This window comes from Chanodichthys erythropterus, chromosome 3 (genome assembly GCF_024489055.1).
Source record: "Chanodichthys erythropterus isolate Z2021 chromosome 3, ASM2448905v1, whole genome shotgun sequence".
In the NCBI taxonomy this organism is placed as follows: domain Eukaryota; kingdom Metazoa; phylum Chordata; class Actinopteri; order Cypriniformes; family Xenocyprididae; genus Chanodichthys; species Chanodichthys erythropterus.
This window is the reverse complement of record NC_090223.1, coordinates 1,391,002-1,418,117: the sequence shown is the minus strand read 5'-3', so window position 1 is coordinate 1,418,117 and position 27,116 is coordinate 1,391,002. Positions and strand designations below refer to the sequence as shown.

The following is a 27,116-nucleotide window of genomic DNA, read 5'->3' as shown; positions in this document are numbered from 1 at the left end:
TCCATTTAAGAGTTCTGGCCCGTATGTATAAAACTTCTCAGAAATGCTCTAAAGAATAGTCTTAAGTTTTGACTGAAGTGTCAAAAATTCTTAGTAAAGAGTAGGAGTTTTCTAAGAGTAGAAGACTTTTATAAAGAAGCTAAAAGCAACTTTTAGTAAAGTGTAAGACGGATTCTTAAGTGCTGACTTAAGTGTTGTGAACTAAGGACTACAATGATGTCAACTCAAATAAAAATATTATTTTAAAAATATATTTTTAAAAATAGCTTTGCATTGTGCAAAATCATCACAAATTAGTATTGATGATGTGGAATCTTTTTCTATTTAGATATGTCTCCTCATTTACAGTTAGAGCAATGATGTGTCATGAGTTCATCAATGCTCCAACAACTGCAGGGAAGCCCACAGTCAACATAAAAGTGGCTTGATTTTGCCGCATGGTTTGATGGTCAGTTGGAAAGTCAACAGGTGTTTTTGACATCGGCTGCGGCTGGATGTAACCGATCAGTGAGAGTAGCCATGTGCAGGTGGGAAGGAGCTGAAAACAGAGTGAAATAGTGAAATAAATATTTGACTAGTACACTGATGTTTCAGAGACATTTTCCGTCAGTACTGTCTTTATGTACTGCTTACAGTGTTTGTTTTTACAAGAATAAAGTTCAACATAAGCATATATTATTTAAATACCAATGTAGTGGGGTATAAGTTTTTTATCAGTTTTATTTTGATAAACATGACACAATATAACATTGCGACTACATGAAAAGAGCTTTAACTGTTATAAAAACACAGATTTTTGAGCATTACTGGAACTGAAGGTTTTAGAATAAACACGAAACACACGTGATCGTTGTCATGCGGCGAATCCGGCCAATCGTGAAACAGCTGTGTCGTCATCGCAGCTCGTGCAGCTCCTCTTGAGAAACTGCTGGCTGACTCAGGCGGCTGATCTCGAATCACACTCGCGGTACTTTGATGCCACACGTCACATGGCGTCAGCGCTGTCTCAAGTCGGACATGCACTCCTTCAAGTCAGCCGCCGATCCGTCAGTGCGATGCTGCATCAAGACGAACAAGCCTAATGAACTGCCATAGAGTAGTGGCCAAATGTGATGTCCAGCCATATGAAAACTGACATCTTCAACCTTAATTCAAATATTTTTAAAAAAGTGTTAAAAGATGTAAGCATATCGTGTAGCTGTGCTTGGAGTCAATTGTTTCATGTGTGATAATTAAATGACATTTCAAATTATTTTTGGCCAGTCTGTCATGCAAAGAAATTATGAATATGCAAAAACAAGAGCACCAATAAAATATTAAAAACTGATTATGTTGTAGTCATTGTGTGTTTCTTTCTGAGCTTCTTTTGTTTTTCTGAAACCTGTAGCTGTAGTTTTCCTTTTTTTTCCCTTTTTTTTGCCAAAAATTTTGTCAGATAAATACATTTTAGAATTTGGCTTAGTTTAGTGTTTTATTCTTCCCTCATATTTTAAAACATTTAAATAAGGTCAAGTTTATATCATTTTATCAACTCCATGTCATCATATAACTCATTACATCATATCTTCATTGGAGAGTGTGTGTCTCCTCCTCTCTGCTGCCATCTTGTTACTCCAAACTAGATTAAGAGACCCCTTCAGCTCTCTTAAATAATTTAAATAATTGTTTTAGGTGAATTCAGACTTTTTTCACACATTTTTCCTCTATTTGCTTCTTTTAGTTTAAAAGAGGATCTTTAAATAGTCAAGCTCAACAAAATCTGTGCGTCTGATGTTTGTTGTGTGGATTTCAGGCTGTTCTGTTGGTCAAAACACACATTAGATTTGAGGTTGACTCATTTAAGTCATTTATATCTTCATGTAGATTTCTATAATATGGTAGAATCAGAGAAAGCTGAGTTCATTACTGATATTCATAAACTGAGTAAAATGAAACATTTGAGATGTTGAACAATTGATCAGTAATGCTGTGTTGTCTGATGTTGGTTTTCCATTTCTAATTTCTGATATTTCTCTGTTTCTGTGGTGCAGAATATCAAGTGAATAAATCAGTGCTGAATGGAGATTCTGTCACTCTGAACTATAATACTGTAATACAGAAGGATGATAAAATACAGTGGAAGTTTGAAGAGAAACTCATAGTTGAAATGACTGGAGAGAACTGTAAGAATCCTCAATGGACTGATGATGAATTCAGAGCCCAAATGAAGCTGGACCCTCAGACTGGATCTCTCACCATTGAACAAACCAGACCTGAACACTCTGGATTATATAAACTAGAGATCAAGACCAGTTATTATTCAACATTCAGACTCTTCAGTCTTATCGTCTGGGGTGAGTAACACAAAGTCTTTCAGTGAAACAGCAGCAGTGTATATGACAGACCTTGTGTCAAAATATGATTATAAAAGTGTTCCAGTTGTGTTATATTAATGATGGAGAAACTCTGAGCTGTTCATCATATCACTGCACTGCTTCCATAGCAGATCTATACTGATGTAAAAATCAACACACTGTAATGTCAGGATCAAGACCTTCTAGAGGAATTAATGGACAGAGTTCAATCATTCTGGACTGAAAATGTGTTCAAATGTGTCTCTATTTTATCAAAGCTGTGAGACTCAAAAAGGTCATGTGGTATTTTTTCATGAAATTAACTGTAAAACAGGCAGTTGCAGATTAATTAATTTGAATTGAATAATAATTAATTAATTTATTAATGTATTTAGTCAGAGCTGGTTTGTGGTGTTTCAGACAGATGTGGTTCCAATAAAAAAACACAAACATTTTGTTCTCCTCATTTACAGTTGAACATGTTCATCAACTGCAGTTGATTCAGTCAATGAATTTTTCGAGTCAATGAATTTTTCAGTTCAACTGTATTTTTCATGAACCATTTTGTTTTGCGTCAGCTGTGATAAACAGACATCCACTCTCATTAGGTGTGTAACAGTGGCCAGATAGTGAGAGTTTTTCAGGTAAAATACTGCACACTGACGCCCACTAGAGAATGAGGTGTTTAGCGTCATTGATAGTGCATTCGCCTCACATGACAGCAGTGATCGGGCCGGAGTTCGAGACAGACTCAGAGCAGGGTGACAACTCAGAGGTTAGGATTGGAGTGTGGGTTTTGGAGGTTGAGCAATGAATAGAGGGGGCTGGGTTTGTTTGGGTTGATTTCAAATATCAACAGTGTTCAACAACGAATTTGAGAAATTGCATACAGCACCTTTAAATGTATTAAAATACATTAACTTTTGTTTAAGTAATATTTATTACATTTATTTAAAGTTATTACATTTCATATTAGGTCAGTTACAAAAAGAATTGACAATCAAATTTATATAATTTTATCAACTCCATGACATCATATAACTCCAATACATCATATCTTTGTTGAAAAGCGTGTGTCTCCTCTTCTTTGCTGCCATCTTGTTACTCTTAACTAGTTTAAGACACCTCTCCAGCTCTCTTAAATAATTTAGGTGCTAAGACCTAGTCTTGACACTTAGGAACTTTTATGAATCACACTTATTCTTAAGTCTAGGAATGAGAGTAAAACGTCATTCTTAGAATTTTGACAGACTTAAGACTAAAATTTGACTCTGAACGGCTTTATACATTTCTGGTGTTTCGGACAGATGTGGTTCCTCAATGAAGCAGCTTCAGACAGTCTTCTTTCAGATGCTGTTGTCTGTTCTGAAACTGTTCTTCACACAGACTGTGTTGCTTCTGTCTGCAGGATTGTTTGATCAACTTTATCAGTCACAATCCTCCTCATTATTCCTGATCATTATTGAACTGCAGTACAGTCATTATCTGATCACAAATCAAACATTCAGAAGCGCTTCTTCACACAAACACAATTCAACACACTCATATTTCATGTCATTTGAGTGGATTTTTACTCTTAGAAACACAGACTGGAGTTCAACACAGTTTCATCAGTCAAACACACATGAGCTGTAGAGATTTATACTTACATTCAGATTTCTACAATGACAAGTTGAGCTCTTTTCATCTTAAAATAGAGTAAATGATGTGTTTGTGATCCAGTATGTCAGGTGTGATATGACAATGTTTCTTCTGTTTATTTCTGCTGCTGTTGGTTTTCTGCTTCTGATTTCTCTTCTGTATTTTTCTCTGTTTCTTTGACAGATGAAGTGAAGTCAGTGTCAGTGACGGAGGGGGAGGATGTGACTCTATGTGTCAATACTGAAATACAGACAGGAGATAAGATATTCTGGATGTTTGGAGATAACAACAGTCTTGTAGATAAAAACACAGAAGAAAAGTGTGAAGAAGAGTTTTGGTACAGTGATTTTAGATTAATAGCTAAAATGGATCTGAATCGTCAGACTGGAGATCTCACCATCAAGGAAACTGAAACTGACCACACTGGAGAATACAAACTAAAGATCATCAGAAATGGCGAAGCCTCATTCAAGTTATTCACTGTTACTGTTTCTGGTGAGTGAAATATGTACTTTCATTGTCATTATGATTTAATATTAGATCAGCATTGTGTCGTTCTTAAAGGATAATTCAGCCAAAAATATCCTCATGTCATCCTGAACACACAAGACTTTAATTCATCACAAGATTTCTGTCCATCTATTAAAAGTGGGGAAAACAAAACTTCAAAGCTCCAAAAACTCTTAAGAATAGAAAAAACACTCACTGTTCACATGAGAGTGGACGGCAGTGCAGCTCCTCAGGTTTATATAGTGATAATGTCCCTATTGAATGCAGTGGGGATGCATTTCTGTGAAACACTAAAGTTATTTTTTATTCTTCCATCGGACCTACACCAGAGCATCTGCACCGTAGGCTATGCGTCTGTTTTCATTTTACTTCTGCGTCGTTGTCCGCGTCGACATGCATGCAGACCACTAGTAGGCAGTGTCCACGGTCATGTTGAGGATCAAAACAAAAGCCTAAGAAGAAGCAGCTCGTCATGTATGTTGTCAGAGAGGCTTACAAATAGAAACGGCAGAGAAGCGGCAAATAGGTAATGACTTTTGTTGCAGTTTGACTGTATGTGTCCCCTTAAACAGAGCGTTTGTTCATTCATATGGAAGTTGAAATGCTCACTCTTCTCCGAATGCTCCGTCAGCAGTTTTTTGACCTGAGGGAGGAGCTCTAGCAGACCAATCACAGCGCTTGTGGTCCGCGTAGAATTGACGCATTGTTACATTTTTTAAGAGGTGCACATCAGTCTGCGACGTAGCTACAGCGTACACTCAACACAGAAGTATAAATCAGCCTTGAGGTGTCTCTGTTGGGTTGTCTGTGATTTCTCTGAGCATCACACGGTCTGATCTTGGGGAGAATCTGCTGGGACGTCCACTCCTGGGAAGATTGGTGTCTGTTTCAAACAGCTTCCATTTGTGAATAATCTTCCTTCTTCCTGCTTTTATAGAGTTGATCACACGTGCTGATGATCAGTTAATCAAAGTCATTTGATGACCATTACTTACCCTGATTCCTATGTTACAGTAAGAGTGTCCTTAGTTTTCCCCCATGGCTTCTTCATTTTCTCCTAGTTTTTGTTAAAGGCACACTATGTAGTTTTCACCTCTAGAGGTGAAATTGATTTCACTGAATCATGGGAGGTGTTGTCTTCATGTCTACAGCTGGTGGATAAGAATCGGGCCAGGACCCGGGCAGAAATCATGTTCATGGATGAGCTAATGTATTAAGGCGAGACACGGCAGGTGAAAACATCATTTTTTCATGCAGTGGTCAATTTTGAGATTTTGGGCCAGTTTGCTCCCTTAACATGTAAGCTTTCATGTCAAAATAAAAAATATGTCAACATTACACTTTAAGGTGGTTATTTCATTATATTTTGTCAACTTGCGCCTTTAGATTTCTATCGGAAATCACCAAAAGTTAGCATTCTAACGTGAGCTCCCGTGCCGTCTCCATTCATAGAAACATGTCATGCCTGGTATCATTGTAAAGCTCTCAGTCTCATTAACAGCGCTGTCTAATCCAAATATGGGCATTTCCTTTGTAGAAATAACCAACCGCGAAAGTTTGCCGGGGAATCTACAGCCGAAAACCACACCTGATTGATCGATGTGAATTTCCGACTACGTGATTGGTTCTCAGGCGTCACGCTTCCTTGTTTATTCTGCGCCTGAGAGAAAATGCGACAGCACCGAAATCAAGTCATAAAGTTTCACTGAAAATACGGCAACAGCTGTCACTTGCAAGAGCTAGTAAAAAAGAAAGTAAACAACAGATTAGACGATGAAACCCCATCAGCGAGTGTCTCATCGCGTAACCTATTGTTTGGAAAGAGAAAGAGTGTGTTGGAGAGATTGGGAATGACACGTCACACGATTGTATGAATTAGTCATGTGTTTGTGTTGTCCTAACTGTGCTGGATCAGGGCTGAAAATTAACATCGATCCACAGAATCATGGGTTCTGTAGCAGTGTGTTGCTGGAGTGTAGTCTGTGTGAGAGAGATAGGTACTGCAGAAGTTTGCAGTTTTTGTGACTGCTGTTATGTGTGTTTATTAAGGTAGTTCTCTTCAGCTTAAGGCTATTGTTATTAATAATTTATTCATTTATCAATTTCCATGTGTATTATATTACATAATACTGATATTAATAAACTGAATATATATTTTGTTTGTAGGTTGGGTTTCAATAGAAATAAATGAAATTATACAATATAAAATCTTTAAAGGCCGTTTTCTCAAAATGAGTTTTTTCTCACACTCAGAGTCAGATATCTCCACTTCAGTAGCACCTACAAACACCAACTTTTCCAGACTTATACTTAGCTATATTCTGAAGGCTTTTACAGAGGGATTTGTTGATATATCATTCCTATCCTGAGTTACAGGTCATTTTACTCAAAACAACATGGCGAAAATAGGTTTTTTAAGGCTATTGTCAGTATTCTCTAATTTACTAAAGCACAAAATAAGATATCCAGAATCCCTTCTGTAAAAGCTCTTTCATCTAATATGTCAACAAATAGAACCAAAAATTTTAAACCTGGACCTTTCCAATTTTCAGATTTTGTTTTTGGAAATGTATGCAAATTAGCATATATTTAAGTATATAAGGCCTCATTTGCATATTAAAACTTAAATTTACACAAAACTTGTAATACATTTTTTTCTTATGTTTATGCCAGTAATAAACTGGAGAAGTTTCACAGTGATATCTTCTAATTTAAAAAAAATCCCTATTCACCTGTAGTGTCTCGCCTTAAAGATTTATTAACATTACTGTAGTATGAAACAGAAAGCCATTTGAGACACTGGAGCGATTGCTAATGAGAGACGAGTGCAACACACGTCTCGAGATCAGTGGAGCTTTTATTATGCTGCAGGTGTCACTTCTGCTTCTTCTGGTCAAGCGTATCATATTAGATACATTTGTGTGTTGAAAGTTGTTATAGGTAGGCGATGTACGGACACGCTTATTTCTCTGGATTTAAACATTCTTGGAAACTTTTGGGCTAATGTACACGAGTCAACAAAATATATAACACTGTTCTAGTGGTTTTTGGATATTTTAATCTAATAATCTTACATATTGTGCTAAATTATTTTAGCTCAATATGTAAGTATAAATAATGTATTAAATATGTATTAAATAAATAATGAGACAGTTTGATATGTCATGTGGTGTTGTTCAACTGAGGTTTTATTTTGATTGGGACACTTTTTCCAAGTCATCTCAATGAACGTGAATTCACCCTATATATAATGCTGAATCTACAATGCTGAATTAATGATTAAAGTTTCAGAATGATTTAAGTTTCTGCACCTCAGTGAATTTGCTTCAGCATTATTTATATCAGTGCTCTGTAGATGAAGCACAAATATATATTGATTCTGTCGTTTGTGCTGAATATATTTAAAGTGTGATCATGATATGATGTGAGATGTGGCTTCATACACTTTAGTTTTTAATTCAGTTTAAAAATTTCAAACTTCAAACAGTTTAAATGAACTTTACATTTTAGTTTAGATGCACGAGTTCACAAGTACAATAAATATTGAACTAGTCAAATAAGTGAGATAGTCTGACAGTCTGTGTTAAATGATTTTGTACATGTAAATGCTTGACTTTAGATTTGATGTCTCGTATAATATGACTGAATCCAGATCAGTACATCTCTTTTAATTTTCCATTGTCTGTTTCTGACAGATTCCACAGAAAAACAAAAGAATGAATCAGTGACTCTAGAGATGAACGCAGAGGATCGGGATGGAGTGAATGAGCAGGAGGGGACGAGTTCACTTTAATGAGATTAGACACGCCCACCAGCGTCAATCACTCTGACATCATCAACACTTCAGCTCCAGCTACAACAACAAAAACACATTTCTGCTTTCATAAGCCTCTAGAATCCGTCCAGTGAAAGAGAGAAATGAACTCGTGTCTGTTGAGATGATGAACCTGCATGTAGGGGTGTTCGATTTCAGGTTTTTTGGAGTCGACTCCGAATCCCACTGTAAGACTCCTCGACTCCATTTACTGTACCTTAAAACAGGGTCGTAAATAAGCCAAGATGGCAGTTCTTACACACTTAATTTATTTTTCCCCGACGCAAAGCCTTAAAATCCCCTCATAAAAACAACATGCGTTTAGTGAGACTGTCCAAATTAGTCCAATTTAGAGATGATGAGTAGCCTATCAATGTTGCTAATTGCCGAAAAGTCACGAAAAACATCTGCGGTCGAATATTATGTCAATATTAAATAAACGAGAAAGCAGGGATTCTTTAATGAATTCATCTCATTATAATGGTCGGGGGATGGCGCTAAACGCACATGATCATTGTCTTAAAAGTGCTTGGACACGAGAGTTAAAGATACTAAAATTAATACAATACATACAAAAATGCATACAATATACACTTATTAACATGTTAATTGTTGATGTGAGTTTTTATTATTTTTTTATTTATGGTTAGTTTAATGAACATGGTTAAATATGGAAAACCACATCTATTTATTGCAATAGCCTAATATAAGCTAGCCTACCATCAATAAAGCTGACACGGAGGTATGTAGCCTGGTTTCTCCCAAGGTTTTTTTTTTTTTTTTTTTTTTCTCCATTTTAACACCTATTTGCCAATTGTTTGCCACCTGATGTCACCTGATGGAGTTTGGGTTCCTTGCCGCTGTCGCCTTTGGCTTGCTTAGTTGGGGACACTTGACATTTAACTTGACATTTAATATTTAACAGTATTCTTGACATTTATTCAACAGTGCTTTGATCTGCCTGCATTGACACTATTCTCTAAGAGCTGCTGTGCAGCAAAAATTATGTACCAGTTATCAATGTAAAGCTGCTTTGACACAATCTGCATTGTAAAAAGCGCTATATAAATAAAGGTGACTTGACTTGACTTGACACGGAGGTATGTATAATTACATACTATATAATAATTACATAATTACATACTATGTAATAATTACAAACTAAACTCACTATGACTCTGTTATCTATTTCTAAAGTAAGCTACAAACATGAATGTAACAAAGTTTCTGCGACAGTTCTCTGACGCGATTCGTCAATGTCCGAATTCATCGCTTCATTTCGTTCACTCCTTGCTTAGTGCACTTAACCATAGACATTATGCATTTCACTGCCATGCATTATGTAGGCTATGGATTCGAGAATCAGTAAACAAGTGAACGATTCCGGACACGGCAGCAGAGTCGACACCAAGAGTCGATTCCTGAGCTGGAGTCGACCCCGACTCTGGTGCTATTCTGAGTCGAGGAATCAACTCTTTTGGAGTCGACTCCCCATCAGTAGCCTGCATGTAAAAAGCTTCTGTGGTTTCATATGAACCAAGAAGCATAGTAATCAAACACTTTCTTTTAATCACATAATTTTAATAATGTTACTCTTCATACTTGATTGTGTGATTATCGACAGTGAGTGTGAGGAATATGATTTTTACCACAGTATTTGAATTTTATGTTTTATGTAATTAACACCAGTGCCAGATTAATGTTCATGTTCAGAACTAATCACATGTCTTTGAGATCACATGATCTTCTCTTCATGTGTAGAAATTCATTAGTGTGTTTGAGACAAACAGCTTCGACCATTCAGTGTTATTCAGTTTCACTGTAAGTGACAGTATTGTAAAAAATTAACAATAATTATAACTAACTACTTAAGTTGACATTCTTTTTTATATTTGTTTTTAAGTTGTAAATGTGTGGCTTTTTTTTTTTTTTTTTTTTTTTTTTTTTTGCTCTATGATGTAATTATGCTTGAATAAGGGTATATCAAAGATATTATGTGAATCTTCATGTTATCTGAATGTCCGTTGAAATGTGAGTTGAATTTATAGTGCCTTTATATTCATGCTGAATAACTTAAAGTAGCCTTATTGTGCTTCTCACAAAAAAAAGTTGGAAAAAGACATTTTGCATAATACCATAGTGGTGTTGTTTTTTGTGTTTTATTAGTGAATATTTGAATTTATAGTGCCTTTATAGTCATGCTGAAGCACTTACAGGAGCCTTACTGAACTTCTCACAAAAAAGATGAAGAAAACATTTTGATAAGATTTAAGTATTAAATGGAATGATATCACATGGTGTTGTTTCTTGTGTTTTATTATATTTTCATAAGCATGTGATTGATGAATATTGCTGTACTGCTGATCTTAATGTCTGATCTCTTCTGTCCTCTAGTGGACAAACACTGATACAGCTTTTGCTTCCTAATAAATCTTTTAACATGAATTATTGTCTAGTTGTGTTGATTGTAATGACAAATGCCCAGCAATAAAATGAGACTTTAATCATCTGTTGTTCAACTTTCAAGAGCACTAAATAATAACTTTGTGCTGATTTATAGTTGAAGAAAAGTACAATCTAGAATGTTTTTTTCTTTTTATTGCTAATTCAAGTACTGCATTTTCACCCAGTGCCAAGAAAAGGCTTTCCACATGCACTTCATCTTTTATCTATTGCCTTTTTTATTAGTTTTGATACTTTTATAAGAATTATGCTTTATTAGTTTTGATACTTTTTTAAGAAAAGAGAAAAAAAGAAAGAACAAAAAACAACAATAGATACGGTTAGCAGCAGATGGAAGAACAATTATGGTCATAATATTAAAAGTAAATAAGTAATAACAGTAGAAATTACATTTATAAGAAAAAAATACTCCAATGGTGGGTGAACCTCTTTCTAAAAATGTTTGTTTTCTATTGTTTTCATTTGGATACATTTTACTCAAAGTGAGGTGAGGAATTTAATTCTGTCCTGTAATTTTGTTAAAGGATATTGAGGTAAAAACAGTTGAATGAAATTGTTATTTTTGCACACAAAAACTATTCTCGTCGCTTCACAACATTAAGGTTGAACCACTGCAGTCACATGACTGTTTTAACAATGTCTTTAGTACCTTTCTGGACCTTGAAAGTGTTGATTATATTGCTGTCTATGGACGAGTCATAAACCTCTCGGATTTCATCAAAAAATATCTTAATGTGTTCTGAATCTGAACGAAGATCTGTAGAGTAATTAATGACATAAAATGTAATTTTTGGGTGAACTAACCCTTTAAATGCTTGTGCTGAGAGCGAGTGAGTCTCTGTTCAACTTTACAGAATGAGCTCAAGCAGACAAAGAGCGATAACTGACTAAAATATGCCTACATGTAAAACAAGTAAATGTACTTTTATGAAAACAACAACTGTAACTAATGTGTCATTCATTGTTTTTACAGAAGTGCTGTCATCTCTTCACTGCACAGTTAAAAATACTGACAAACCAATAAGATTCATGATTTTGGTCACAGAGCTGCTGAAGTTACATAAAACTGCCACTTGGTGGCTCACAAACAGACTGTTACTAACTGACAGCAAATTATTATTGTTATGTGCATTCATATATCTGTATTATATTTCTATTTAGTATGAGTATTGTCCATGTGTCAGGTTTTAGTGACGTAAGATTTTGGTCCACTAGAGCAAAACTCTGTGATATAATCATTGTCATCTATTTAATTCATCAGCTCCCCCAAATGATCACCCAGAGGCGGTACCCAGTCTCCATCCCTTGATACAAAAATAACACTGTCTGTGTCGGAGTATAACAAGCGATCACCGAGTTTATTCCAGACGGGCGTGCGCTGTTGTAAATGCACCAACAAACACATTAATGTCACGAGTCTCGCGCTCATCACCTTCTGCGGTATTATACTGGACAAGCGCAACATCGTCTGAGACGAATGTGAAACGTTTTACCAAAAACAACTCCGGTAAATTCTTCAGGGTCTCTCACTAGATAAGTTTGGGGTAGATTCTCTCTCATCAAGAACATTCAACATTCAATATTAACTTGTTTATTGACCTCTGAGCTGGGTTGTGGCTGATCTTTTCGGGGTCAAGACGAACCCCCTCTTTTTCAAAATATTACTGAATGTAAGTCGCTTTGTCACCATCCGTGACAACATTTGACGGGTAACCAGAGGCCTGCTGTTTCAAACGTAAAAAAGTATTTACGTAATCGCAGAACAATGTATCCGATTGTTGCGGGAAATGCCAAACTTCATAGATCCTATCTACCACGTAACCCTTCTTGATGGCTTTTGAAAGCTCAATACTGACCCAACAACCTGTGAGTGACCTCTCTTCATCAGTGTGGTTACATCTTGTTGTTTGGGTTTCAGACTGAGCACATGTTCGGCATAACGGGAACATAAGTTTTCCAGAGCATCTGAAAGGGAGAACCAGGTGTAGTAATTTGCAAGGAGGATACACGGTAGCTTTAATAAGACCGTAATAATTTTCGATCGGTTCAAAGTCATGGAAAATAATTTCTGAGTGACCAATCGGATAGCTCTTCCTAGACTGACAAAAAGGATTTTTTGACCCCCGGTTTTGTGGTAAAGTTTATAAGCGTTGGTACGACCACCAAAGATTGCTTCTCTTGGTTTCAGTCTCTCTGGCGCCGAATAAGTACTCATAAATTCTATCACAGAGGAGTCAGTTTGTTTCATTTTTTCCCATTCGCACTCCCAAACAACCTCCATTTTCAGTCTGTATGCATTCTGCAGGATTTGAATTGAATTGAATTCTGTGATAGACATAGGGGACATGTGACAAGGGTTGTGTATCATGGGGTTCAAAGTGGCATCCTTTCTCATTTATGTAAATTAGATGTTTGTATCATTAAAATGTAACGCAAAGCTATATGTAGATTAAAGATCAGACTGTTGAATAAACTCATACTTGGAGTTACATTTAAGCATAATCACTTGCGTCACAGATAATCAAACATTGATTGGATCTCAATAATGATTTAAGTTATAAAATTTTATGGTTGAAATATTTTTAGCTATTAAAATACACATGTGTTGGAAAAGTTCACCTCTTCCCTCTTCTCTGAACCAGTTTCACCAAGTTGTGAGAAGAGCTGAGAGAACCGTGTTTTGTTATTCTGTTATTCTCAGAGGTTATATCAGTCTTGGTGCTCATGTGAAGCTAAATCAAGGCACCTGAAATAGTTTTTAACTGTGTTTACATGTATTTATTTTTCAAGACTAACAGCAAAATTGTGTAAAAATCAGATAAACAGTGAGTAGAACTGCATATGAAAAGGACAAGGAGGCTGAAGAATATAAAATTGTATTAAAACGTATTTATTTAAAATTGCACAAAAGGAGGCATATGTAGAAATGTGGAAAAATATGAAATATAGATATATCTTGCATATACAGTTAAGAACTTTATAAAATGTCAGATAGAGAGTGAGAGAGAGTGAGAGAGAGAGAGAGAGAGCTGTTAGTGAAATAACATATTAGTTGTTGATTCAACAGAGACAAACAAGAGATCACGAGATGAGAAAACACATGATTTTATTTGTTCATGTCATCAGATTCAGAATTATGTGCTTCTGTCACAACACTATTAATCCCAAAATGAATCTCCAGCAGTTAGGTAGAAATTGGAGAAAATTACATATTATAATTTATGGTATAATTACGATGTAGCATGAATGCAACAAGTTGTCATTCTCATTTTATTATTTCTTGCAAAGGCAAAAGCTAAATACACACTCTATGCCAGCTAAGCTGGAAGATCCATGGGCCAGATAAATAATTACATTTTAAAGCTTACCCTCTTCTCTATTCAGTATATGTTCTTCTCTAAGAGAATCAGGTGTCTTCTTTGATCTTCTGAGGGTTGTGGTCTGGCGTCGTATGCTCTTTCTTTCTTCAGCAAAACTACACAACATCTACTACTGGCCCCTGTATTTATATTCTCTTTTGACAGACTTTATCTCTTCATTTACACACATGTGGTTTCTTCTTGCGTTAACATATTACCTGCATGTGTCAATTGCTGTGTTACTTGTCTATCACCTTTTTATTTGCGTCAATGGCTTGAGTAATACACATTTTTATTATACATTTTTATCAGATTTCTACCTTGCTAGACATTTATTTCCTAACTTTCTTCATTATTATCAGTTATACACAACAATGCTTCTCTCCCCAGATCCCATGTTCATCTACACACATAATCAACATTCATCATCTCTACAGGATGTGGTTTACACTCTCGAGCCACAGCATGTGTTTTTGTGTCACATTATGAAAACTTCATAGACCCCAGAGATTCTCCAAGTTCAGCAATTTTCTGCTTTTTATTATATCTTTTAAAATCTGCATCACATTGTCTGGAAGAGAACACTCCATTTCTCTTGACAAAGGACAACAACACCTTCTGTTTTTATATATCCAAAGTATTCCCAAACGTCTGCCTTCCCAACCAATCAGAATTTAGGAACAGATTTGATCTGTTTTTATGATTTGTGCATTGATTAAAGTCAATCTGAGGTGTTTCTGTGTTAAAGGTTTGATGAAGGGCTGCAGAATTATGATTGGTTCTTCATATGTCAAACCCTCATGTTACTGGGTGAAGATCTGCTCAAATCATGTTTATTAGTTTGTTGGTCACTCAATATCATGGGCTATTATATTTAGATGGTTCACCAGGGGGCAATAGAGACGCTTTGGCTTCACTTTTCAGGACTCGTGTGGCACGCTTGTGTACTCCACATTATCCTCCTCTGTAGCTCTCTGAAAGAAAACACTAAAGTTCATCAATGTATTCATCACATTATTGGCAAATCTGTCCATCCTCTTTCCACAAGCACAGGAAATACAGCAGAAATACTTTTGTCAGCAATTTCCTCACAACGGCTCCAAGAGTTTGGAGAATGCAGGATATCCTTATGAAAAATAAGTTTATTCATGTGTGCTATTAGTTTACTTCTTTTAAACTAAAAATAAGAGAGTATACTTTCAGTCTACTTTGTAAATAAACTTAAAATCTCATTAAAGTTTACTTGACTTATACTGACAGAAAAAGTATATTTAAAAATAAGATTAAAATCTAGAGAAAACTGTAAAAAAAATAAATCAATAAATTAGAATAACATAAATGAATAAAAATGTTATTACAATAAAATTATTAGTTATTAGTCTATTAAATTAATAATTAATATAAATAACATTTATCTATTAAATTATGTAATATAAATAAATAATACATTTATCAGTATTTCATTATAGTGAGTAGAAAATAATGTAACTTCTGAGATATTTTAAGATTTATAATATTACATTTTCCAGTATATTAAATGGGCAGATGCATTTTAAATTTCAGGATGGTGGTCCTTATTTCCTCATATTTCAGGATCCACTTCTGAAAGTGTGGAAAGCCTGATTTAGAGGATTCACTGCTGTATTTTAAAGTTGTATGTCAGCGGACTAATGTTTGTGTGTCTAAATGAAGGTCTACAGTGTAAATCCACAAACACATCTACTGCTTTATCAATATATGTTGTGCTGCTGCTGTGTGTGAATCATTAAACACACACACACACACACACACTAAAATCAGACTGAAACAACACACACACACCATACACTGAAATCAAAGATCTTACCGATTTATTTCTGTTTCTTCTGTTGAATGTGGGATCAGTGATCTCTTCTGCTTGAGTCTCTGTTTCAACAATAATGACAGAAACAAACACTCAGTGAAATGATGTTTGAGAATTATATACATACAGGAAACACTTGCCTTCTCTGTGTGTGTTTGTGTGTTTCCTGCAGATGCAGAAGATCCCGACAGCAGCAACAATCAACAGAGATCCAGCAGCAGCAGCAGAGATCAGCACTGTCCGAGAGACTGAAAGAGACGGTCATTAGTCCAGATCAATGTGTGCAGAAACACCAGATATCATCAGTGAAGTACCTGCAGCACATGTGTGACAGAGCTGAGTGATGTTGAGGTGTTGAGTCTGGTTTCTGATGGGATTGTTCAGCACACAGCTGTAGGTGTTTTTATCCTGATATTCCACCTCCAGAGGAAGAGAGAGACTGATGCTGAGATCAGACGCACTGATGCTGGACAATGAACTGTTTCCTTTGAACCAGGAGAGAGTCACATGACTCACATTCACAGCTGAACACAGCAATGAACATGATGATGATGATGATGATGATGAAGAGTCTCTGCTGATGACAGGAACAGGCAGACGAGCTGAAAACATGACAGAATGAATCAGATTCAGTAGAAATCACTGTGATCTTCTGGATAAAATGATCAGCATCATCACAGAATTCTCCATCATTTTATCATATTCTCAGTAACATTATCTGCTGAATTTAGTCCACAGATGTAACAGGATAGTAATTCTCTCCTCACCATAGACAGTGAGATTGATGGTGTTGATCGTTGTGTCTCTGGAGACTGTATAAAGTCCAGAGTCTGTGGTTCTGCTGTTGATGATGGTCAGAGATCCAGTCTGATGATCCAGTTTCAGTCTGACTCGGAAACTCCCATCATCAATCTCATAAAACACACTCTTGTTGTTCTTCACTTTAGCTATGAGAATGTCACCAAACTTCCACTCGATGTGTTCATCTCTGTGTATTTGAGTGAAACTAGAGTTCAGAGAGACTGATTCTCCCTCAGTCACTGACTCTGACTTCACTGCATCAGCAACAAACACACCTGAACACAAACACAAACACCACATTTGGAGTTTTTCATTTTCCACAGAAGTATTTCTGAAGGTTTAGTCTGATAAAACTTGACAATATTAGAGGAAAAATTAATAAAGATCAGATTGTATGTGGAGAAATGATAATATAAAGAGAACTATAAAAATACTCACCAGACTCCAGGAGAACAACCAGAAGAAAATAAACTGTCCATGTCAGATATATATATATTGGCATTTCGGTGAACGGTTTCAAAATACAACAGTTCCTGATTTCCCAAGTTCATAAATGCTACATTTAAACACAACAAAAAGCCATAAATGTGATGATAAACGTTGAAGATTTGGTGATACAGCGACAGAAGAGCTGAAGAACAGCCAGTGATGGTCGATTTCGACACACTGCTTCATCAGTGATTCAGAGCGTGTGTCAAACTGCCAAAGTCACGTGATTTCAGTAAATGAGGCTTCATTACGTCATCACTGGTTCACCGGTAGAGGGCGATGATAAAGTGAAAGTGAAAAGAGAACTATTGAACAAGTGTCGATGGGCTTTACCTGATCTCTGATCAGTTTTATACATTTGTAGATGTTTTAATTAGACATAAGAATAATTTAAAATGAATAATGGTAGTTATTAATCTCTTACTGGCCTGTTTAGCTTGAGACATTGAACAGAGAAACAAGCCTTGAAAAATGATAAAAGAACACATATTATACAGACACTTTATATTTAATCTTAGATGATTAGTTAATTGCATTTGATAGATTTTACTTTCAATAAAACTTTTGCAATAGATTTGTAAAAGGTGTTTTTATGCATGTTTTGCGTGAGTTTTATTGCATTTACACTGTTCTGACCACTAGGGGTCACCATGGAGACAGGTGTCAGATTGTCTCGAAGCCTCGACACATTATTTTGTAATGACTGAGACAAATCAGACACAATTATTTGTTAGTTCACCAATAGTTTTAAGCTCACTCTGGGTTTTGACTGTCCCCATCCCCCAAGAAGTTTATTGCACTGAGGAATGTGCTGCCACATTGAGAGCAGAGAAGAGACACAGGAAATCTGCATCTTCCCTGCATTTTCCACACAGAACAAAGACGTTACTGCATTAATTCTATAAATGAACAGGCATATTCCCAGGAAATGGTATCTATTATTATTGCGTTGTATTGCAGTCATTGTATTTACATGTTTTATGATTTTTAAGTTTTATGACATTTAAGGTAACTTCAGTCATGCCATGTTTAGTGTCTATACGTTCGTAGCGGGAAGATTTAAATGCTTGTGTATGCGGTATGTCCATACCTGTGCAACACATTAATATTACAAGAATCTTTAATAGTTCTTATTCAAGAACTCAGCTTGTTAATCTTTCTGGGTTGTAAAAGCCCTGACAGGAGTCGTGTTGTCACCCGGAATTACAACATCTTCATTGGTCCGGTCAACAACTGAGAGGTGTGACTTTGACCAGAGGTTAAAAGCCAGCGAAAAATGCCTCTCCCTCTCTTTCTCTTGCGTTTGGACGACTAAACGGAAGCCTCCTTGCCCTCGGCCTACAACCCAGCCATGTGCTCAACATAGGAAACATAGAAAAGACTGGCAACAACTTCGAACTGAATCCTCAAGATCTCTCCTCAGATGGCAGAGCCGATGCTCCTCAGCCTAAAGGCATCTTGCAAGTATTTGAACACTAAATAGCAATTTAGTATTGATGTGTAAAACTTACCTTTGTCAGCAAAGGTGTTTTATTACTGAGGAAACTGATGATTCTTTTCCAGATTGTCTTTGACGTTTCCTATAACTCTAGTAACAGTACCCCTTCCGGTTCAACTCTATCATTACCCATTCTGACCTACGTATGTGTGTGACCCTTTGTGTATGTTATGTTATGTGTTTGTTAGTTTAGTTATGTGTTTGTGAGTTAGTTAATAAAGATTGTGCACATAACATGTTTGGTTCTGACTCCGTCTGCTAATAAATTGCCTCTTAAGTGATTTAGATCCCGATTTAGATATGGTACAATAAGAATGTTATTTTTCCATAACCTGGAAATGAACATTTCTTAGAATTAATAAACAATCAACACTGAGTGTCCACTGGAAGAACAGGTTAATTGATTGTAATATTAATCTTAATGTAGCTACATCCAGTTAATACGATTAACGGATTTACATATTCATAATTAATCATAATTAATAATCATAATGAGTTATGAATAATTATTAATATTTCCCCTTTGAGTTAATTTCGCTACAATGACACATTTGCTTCAGTGTTTCACGTAAATAAATTGTGATAATAAATAAACAAATTTGATTAAATGAGAAATTAAAGTGCAAATCAACAAAAGTGCAAAAAAAAAAATATATATATATTTTCAGATATCGGGCGAGACTTAAAACAGCCAGTAAAATATCTACCTGAAAATATCTCGAAAACTAAGTTGAAAAGTCGATTAAAAGAACGAAATGTACAATGCAGAGACAATCTTCTGCCGGACGCAAGAAAACGGAACCTGGAAAAGATGATCGGAAATCTGGATCCGTATGAGAATGTACTCGAGACCCTGACAATTGACCTCCTCTGACATCTCCAGATAATTTAGTATATTTAGTCTGGGGTGTGAGGCTCAGTTATTTTAAATCTACGGAAGCCCATTCAGTTCACAAATGGCTGGTCCATGACTTGAAGCTACAAACCACCGAGTTGTGAAAACACTGTCGTTCATTCAAAAGTGTGTATCATCTCACCTACCTGTGATTAGTGAAACACACATCCTTACACAATATTTAATCAGAATATATACACTCCCTCTCCTTGCTCTTTAAAAATGGTTGACATTAATTTAGTGATCAAGTGTAACACCCTTATGGAAATATGATAATATTTTGTACTTATCTTTTAAATTCTCCAATTATTTGTCATAAATCAGCATCTCAGGAAAATGTTTCCAATCAAAATATGTCCTTCTGTTATGAAACAGGACATTTGTAGATGTCAGCAGCATCATATATGTGTAAAGAATGAAGTCTGTCAGTTAAACAAGAGCTTATTGACGCAGTTCAGTCAGTCTCTATTTTATTACAGCAGCAGCAGGAGATTCTGTCAATGTTTAGTGGATACGCAGAGTTACGCTTCAGCTACGTTTAATGCTGCAACACAAACATATTTAGTAGTGCGTAATATATAATTATTATTATATGCTGTCATAATTAACAGCAGCTTCCCTGAAATCGGAGCGTCACCGGATGGCCTGACTGTGTGTAAAAATGTCCTTTCAAGTGTCGGTCCTGCAGCGGCCAGCAGGCATTGGACATGAAGCACAACACAGACGCTTCAGATCCAGACACAGATTTATGTCACCCAATCAAATCACTGCGATCTTGTTGTTTGGACTGAAAACGATTTCACTGTGGCGCGTGTCTTTCCAGACCAGGATTTCTGGGAATCTTGTCTACAGAAAGCACAAGAATTCCTCAAGAAAGTGTGTCTCCCAGAACTTGAGACAAAATATAAAGGACATGCAGCCTCATGTTCCCAGAGAAAGAGAGCAGGAGTGAAGAAGAGGCTGTTGTTTATGAAAGAATTGCTCTTACTCAGTTAAGAGTGTTTTTATTTTTGATTCTCACTCTACAGCAATAAACACACTGAGACAATACTGTCAGAGTTTGAGGGCAGTCCTCTTTCTCATTTTATTATTTCTTGCAAAGGCAAAAGCTAAATACACACTCTATGCCAGCTCAGCTGGAAGATCCATGGGCCAGATAAATAATTACATTTTAAAGCTCTTCTCTATTCAGTATATGTTATTCTCTAAGAGAATCAGGTGTCTTCTTTGATCTTCTGATGGTTGTGGTCTGGCGTCGGCTTCCGCTTGCTTGTTTGCTCTTTCTTTCTTCAGCAAAACTACACAACATCTACTACTGGCCCCTGTATTTATATTCTCTTTTGATGCACTTTATCTCTTCATTTACACACATGTGGTTTCTTCTTGCGTTAACATATTACCTGCATGTGTCAATTGCTGTGTTACTTGTCTATCACCTTTTTTTATTTGCATCAATGGTTTAAGCAATACACATTTTTATTATACATTTTTATCAGATTTCTACCTTGCTAGACATTTATTTCCTAACGGTCTTCATTATCAGTTACACACTACAATGCTTCTCAGATCCCATGTTCATCTACACACATAATACAACATTCGTCATCTCTACAGGATGTGGTTTACACTCTCGAGCCACAGCATGTGTTTTTGTGTCACATTATGAAAACTTCATAGACCCCAGAGATTCTCCAAGTTCAGCAATTTTCTGCTTTTTATTATATCTTTTAAAATCTTTATCACATTGTCTGGAAGATAACACTCCATTTCTCTTGACAAAGGACAACAACACCTTCTGTTTTTATATATCCAAAGTATTCCCAAACGTCTGCCTTCCCAACCAATCAGAATTTAGGGACAGATTTGATCTGTTTTCATGATTTGTGTATTGATTAAAATCAATCTGAGGTGTTTCTGTGTTAAAGGTTTGATGAAGGGCTGCAGAATTATGATTGGTTCTTCATATGTCAAACCCTCATGTTACTGGGTGAAGATCTGCTCAAATCATGTTTATTAGTTTGTTGGTCACTCAATATCATGGGCTATTATATTTAGATGGTTCACCAGGGGGCGATCGAGACGCTTTGGCTTCACTTTTCAGGACTCGTGTGGCACGCTTGTGTACTCCACATTATCCTCCTCTGTAGCTCTCTGAAAGAAAACACAGAAGTTCATCAATGTATTTCTCACATTATTGGCACATCTATCCATCCTCTTTCCACAAGCACAGGAAATACAGCAGAAATACTTTTGACAGCAATTTCCTCACAACGGGTCCAAGAGTTTGGAGAATGCAGGATAGCCTATCCTTATGAAAAAGAAGTTTATTCATGTGTGTTATTAGTTTACTTCTTTCAAACTAAAAATAATAGAGTATACTTTCAGTCTACTTTGTAAATAAACTTAAAATCACATTAAAGTTTACTTGACTTATACTGACAGAAAAAGTATATTTAAAAATAAGATTAAAATCTAGAGAAAACTGTAAAAAAATAAGTCAATAAATTAGAATAACAAATGAATAAAAATGTTATTACAATAAAGTTATTAGTGTATTAAATTAATAATTAATATAAATAACATTTATTTTTAAATAAATATATAATATATTTATCAGTATTTCATTATAGTGAGTAGAAAATAATGTAACTTCAGATATATTTTAAGATTTATAATATTACATTTTCCAGTATATTAAATGGGCAGATGCATTTTAAATTTCAGGATGGTGGTCCTTATTTCCTCATATTTCAGGATCCACTTCTGAAAGTGTGGAAAGCCTGATTTAGAGGATTCACTGCTGTATTTTAAAGTTGTGTGTCAGCGGACTAATGTTTGTGTGTCTAAATGAAGGTCTACAGTGTAAATCCACAAACACATCTACTGCTTTATCAATATATGTTGTGCTGCTGCTGTGCGTGAATCATTAAACACACACACACACACACACACACACTAAAATCAGACTGAAACGACACAGACACACACCATACACTGAAATCAAAGATCTTACCGATTTATTTCTGTTTCTTCTGTTGAATGTGGGATCAGTGATCTCTTCTGCTCGAGTCTCTGTTTCAACAATAATGACAGAAACAAACACTCAGTGAAATGATGCTTGAGAATTATATACGTACAGGAAACACTTGCCTTCTCTGTGTGTGTTTGTGTGTTTCCTGCAGATGCAGAAGATCCCGACAGCAGCAACAATCAACAGAGATCCAGCAGCAGCAGCAGAGATCAGCACTGTCCGAGAGACTGAAAGAGACGGTCATCAGTCCAGATCAATGTGTGCAGAAACACCAGATATCATCAGTGAAGTACCTGCAGCACATGTGTGACAGAGCTGAGTGTTGTTGAGGTGTTGAGTCTGGTTTCTGATGGGATTGTTCAGCACACAGCTGTAGGAATCATCCACACACTCCAGATGGAGAAGAAGATCAGACCGGCTGCTGAGATCAGACACACTGATGCTGGACAATACACTGTTTCCTTTGAACCAGGAGAGAGTCACATGACTCACATTCACAGCTGAACACACCAATGAACATGATGATGATGATGAAGAGTTTAGTGAAGAGTTACTGCTGATGACAGGAACAGGCAGACGAGCTGAAAACATGACAGAATGAATCAGATTCAGTAGAAATCACTGTGATCTTCTGGATAAAATGATCAGCATCATCACAGAATTCTCCATCATTTTATCATATTCTCAGTAACATTATCTGGTGAATTTAGTCAACAGATGTAACAGGATAGTAATTCTCTCCTCACCATAGACAGTGAGATTGATCATGTTGATCATGTCTCTTTCACTGCTGGAGACTGTATAAAGTCCAGAGTCTGTGGTTCTGCTGTTGATGATGGTCAGAGATCCAGTCTGATGATCCAGTTTCAGTCTGTCTCTGAATCTCCCAGCAGCAGTATTATAAAACTTGCTCTCTTTGTTTTTCTTCACTTTAGCTATGAGAAACTCAGCAAACCTCCACTCGATCTCTTCATCTCTGTGTATTTGAGTGAAACTAGAGTTCAGAGAGACTGATTCTCCCTCAGTCACTGACTCTGACTTCACTGCATCAGCAACAAACACACCTGAACACAAACACACACACCACATTTGGAGGTTTTCATTTTCCACAGAAGTATTTCTGAAGGTTTAGTCTGATAAAACTTGACAATATTAGAGGAAAAATCAATAAAGATCAGAATGGGGTCCGTGTAACTTCGGATAATTTGTTTTCTTGTTTTTTCCTATGAACGGAAAAATGAAGAAAGCATTCATTTATCACATATTCGACCCTCCTCATGAGCATAAATAAACAAATCTCGAGTCGTTTTTTCATATTTTTACTTTTGTTTTCATCACACTTTGTTCTAATCCACCAAATGGAGAAACAATAAAACCAAAATGGATAAACAGCTTGAATTTTCGATCTCTACATGGGCGGGAATAAAACGCCCCTTTCCGCTGATTGGTCAACCAAAGATCAAGCCGTCATCAGTTCTTCAGCTCCAGAATCAGCTCCGCGCAAAAGAATTGTTCATCAGTTACAGTTTGTTAAAATATGTTTATTATGTCCTCAGTTGTATATTAATGTAATGCTGTACTGTTCTGTATTATGCATATGTGTGTGCCACAAGGGGGCACTAAAGTGTAAACTACAGAAGACGCGTTTGTGTTATTATATTTGTCCCAGTTGATTTACGGTTGTCTCTTACTGAAGTCTGTCTGACCGTGAGACTGATGTGTCGGCAGCTAGAAAAATAAATATGCCAAGAATGGCTAAAGATGATTGATCTCTATCATCTACTCTTTTCCTCCGAATGCGGTGGAATTAGTTTATCACATTAAATATTAATTAATTTACATTGCATCTGCTGTCAAAACTACCCCTAGCTTATTTGGCACACCGCCTGTTTTATTTAGCTGATCAACTCTTGAAATCTGTGTGCCAAAAATGTGCGACTCATTGAACAGCGCAGAGAGAATGTGGTTACACTGTAGTGAAGTGCAGATCTGCAGTCCTGACAGTTGTTTTGAGCAACACACCACATTTATTTAATTAACACTGAGTATGTCCCTCAAAACAATGTTTTATTTTTCCTTCCAGCTAAATTTCTAAAGCAGAGTCACAGATCATTGTGCGACTCGCAACATAAGGCGCACAGATAGCCTATAGTTAATTCGTGAATGAATCCGAGTCTTTGAACAAATCGGCTGAGTGATTCACCAGCCATACAGCCTTTTATTACTGAATGAATCAGCGTTTCGAGCGAATCGATTGAATAAAATGACTCATTCATTAACACAGTAACTTGCTGCCACCTACTGGCAATATTTCATATTCGTTTCATCTCGTCATCGTAATTTATTTCATATTTCTGTATTCAAAGCATTTTGTATAAAACATAACATTAATGTCATTCCATTATGTATTTGCTCTGCTGTGTAAATGTATTTACGGACCTCTCTGAGCAGCATTAAATTGTGTAAATACATCTAAAAACAACTTCAGATGCTGCATTGCTACCTCTGGTGGCAATTTAATCTGTGAATGTAATCTGGTGAATTTAGTCAACAGATGTAACAGGATAGCAACTAGAAACTAGAGTTCAGAGAGACTGATTCTCCCTCAGTCACTGACTCTGACTTCACTGCATCAGCAACAAACACACCTGAACACAAACACACACACCACATTTGGAGTTTTTCATTTTCCACAGAAGTATTTCTGAAGGTTTAGTCTGATGAAACTTGACAATATTAGAGGAAAAATGAATGATGGAGACAATAAAGATCAGATTGTATGTGGAGAAATTATCATATAAAGAGAACTACTGTATAAAAATACTCACCAGACTCCAGGAGAACAACCAGAAGAAAATAAACTGTCCATGTCATATATATATTTTTTGGCATTTCGGTGAATGGTTTCAAATTACAACAGTTTCTAATTTCGCAAGTTCATAAAAGCTACATTTAAACACAACAAAAAGCCATAAATGTGTTGATAAACGTTGAAGATTTGGTGATACAGCGACAGAAGAGCTGAAGAACAGCCAGTGATGGTTGATTTCGACACACTGCGTCATTAGGCTCCGCCTCCGAAGCTTCATGAATCTTTTGATAGGTAGAGGGCGATGATAAAGTAAAAGTGAAAGAGAACTATTGAACAAGTGTCTATGGGCTTTACCTGATCTCTGATCACTTTTATACATTTGTAGATGTTTTAATTAGACATTAGAATAATTTAAAATGAATAATGGTAGTTATTAATCTCTTATTTGCCTGTTTATCTTGAGCCATTGAACAGAGAAACAAGCCTTGAAAATTGATAAAAGAACACATATTATACACACTCTATATTTAATCTTAGATGATTAGTTAATTGCATTTGATAGATTTTACTTTCAATAAAACTTTTTCAATACATTTGTAAATGGTGTTTTTATGTATGTTTGGCGTGAGTTTTGTTGCATTTACACTGTTCTGACCACTAGGGGTCACCGTGGAGACAGGTGTCAGATTGTTTTGAAATCTCGACACATTACAACACATTTGCTTCAGTGTTTCACGTAAATAAATTGTGATAATAAATAAACAAATTTGACTTACAGTCACCTGAAGAATAGCATAAAAATTAAATGAGAAATTAAAGTGCAAATCAACAAAAGAACTATTATATTTTCAGATATGCCACATCGGGCGAGACTTTAAAACAGCCAGTTACTACACGAAAATATCTGGAAAACTATGTTCAAAAGTCGAGTTGTGAAACACCGTTGTTCATTCAAAGGTGTGTATCATCTTACCCTCCTGGGAATAGTGAAACACACATCTTTACACATCGTCACCGGATGGCCTGACTGTGTGTAAAAATGTCCTTTCAAGTGTCGGTCCTGCAGCGTCCAGCAGGCATTGGACATGAAGGACAACACAGACGCTTCAGATCCAGACACAGATTTATGTCACCCAATCAAATCACTGGGATCTTGTTGTTTGGGCTGAAAACGATTCACTGTGGCGCGTGTCTTTCCAGACCAGGAGTTCTGGGAATCTTGTCTACAGAAAGCACAAGAATTCTTCAAGAAAGTGTGTCTCCCAGAACTTGAGACAAAATATAAAGGACATGCAGCCTCATGTTCCCAGAGAAAGAGAGCAGGAGTGAAGAAGAGGCTGTTGTTTATGAAAGAATTGCTCTTACTCAGTTAAGAGTGTTTTTATTTCTGATTCTCACTCTACAGCAATAAACAGACTGAGACAATACTATCAGAGTTTGAGGGCAGTCCTCGTTCTCATTTTATTATTTCTTGCAAAGGCAAAAGCTAAATACACAATCTATGCCAGCTCAGCTGGAAGATCCATGGGCCAGATAAATAATTACATTTTAAAGCTTACCCTCTTCTCTATTCAGTATATGTTATTCTCTAAGAGAATCAGGTGTCTTCTTTGATCTTCTGAGGGTT

At 36.2% G+C, this 27,116-nt stretch overlaps 2 protein-coding genes across 2 annotated transcripts; both read right to left on the bottom strand.

The window, feature by feature from the left end:
* Positions 1-13,680: 13,680 nt before the first annotated feature.
* Positions 13,681-17,409, bottom strand: LOC137015040 (signaling lymphocytic activation molecule-like). Its single transcript, XM_067379693.1, has 6 exons — positions 17,203-17,409; positions 16,731-17,039; positions 16,278-16,565; positions 16,104-16,211; positions 15,967-16,025; positions 13,681-15,094 (listed from the first exon to the last, which is right to left on the bottom strand). The coding sequence occupies exons 1-6, from the start codon at positions 17,264-17,266 to the stop codon at positions 15,041-15,043; spliced, it is 882 nt and encodes a 293-aa protein (XP_067235794.1). The 5' UTR covers positions 17,267-17,409; the 3' UTR covers positions 13,681-15,040.
* A 3,314-nt stretch (positions 17,410-20,723) lies between these two features.
* On the bottom strand, positions 20,724-25,697 carry LOC137015031 (hepatic and glial cell adhesion molecule-like). Its single transcript, XM_067379681.1, has 6 exons — positions 25,506-25,697; positions 23,424-23,741; positions 22,971-23,258; positions 22,797-22,904; positions 22,660-22,718; positions 20,724-21,797 (listed from the first exon to the last, which is right to left on the bottom strand). The coding sequence occupies exons 1-6, from the start codon at positions 25,567-25,569 to the stop codon at positions 21,744-21,746; spliced, it is 891 nt and encodes a 296-aa protein (XP_067235782.1). The 5' UTR covers positions 25,570-25,697; the 3' UTR covers positions 20,724-21,743.
* Positions 25,698-27,116: the final 1,419 nt, after the last annotated feature.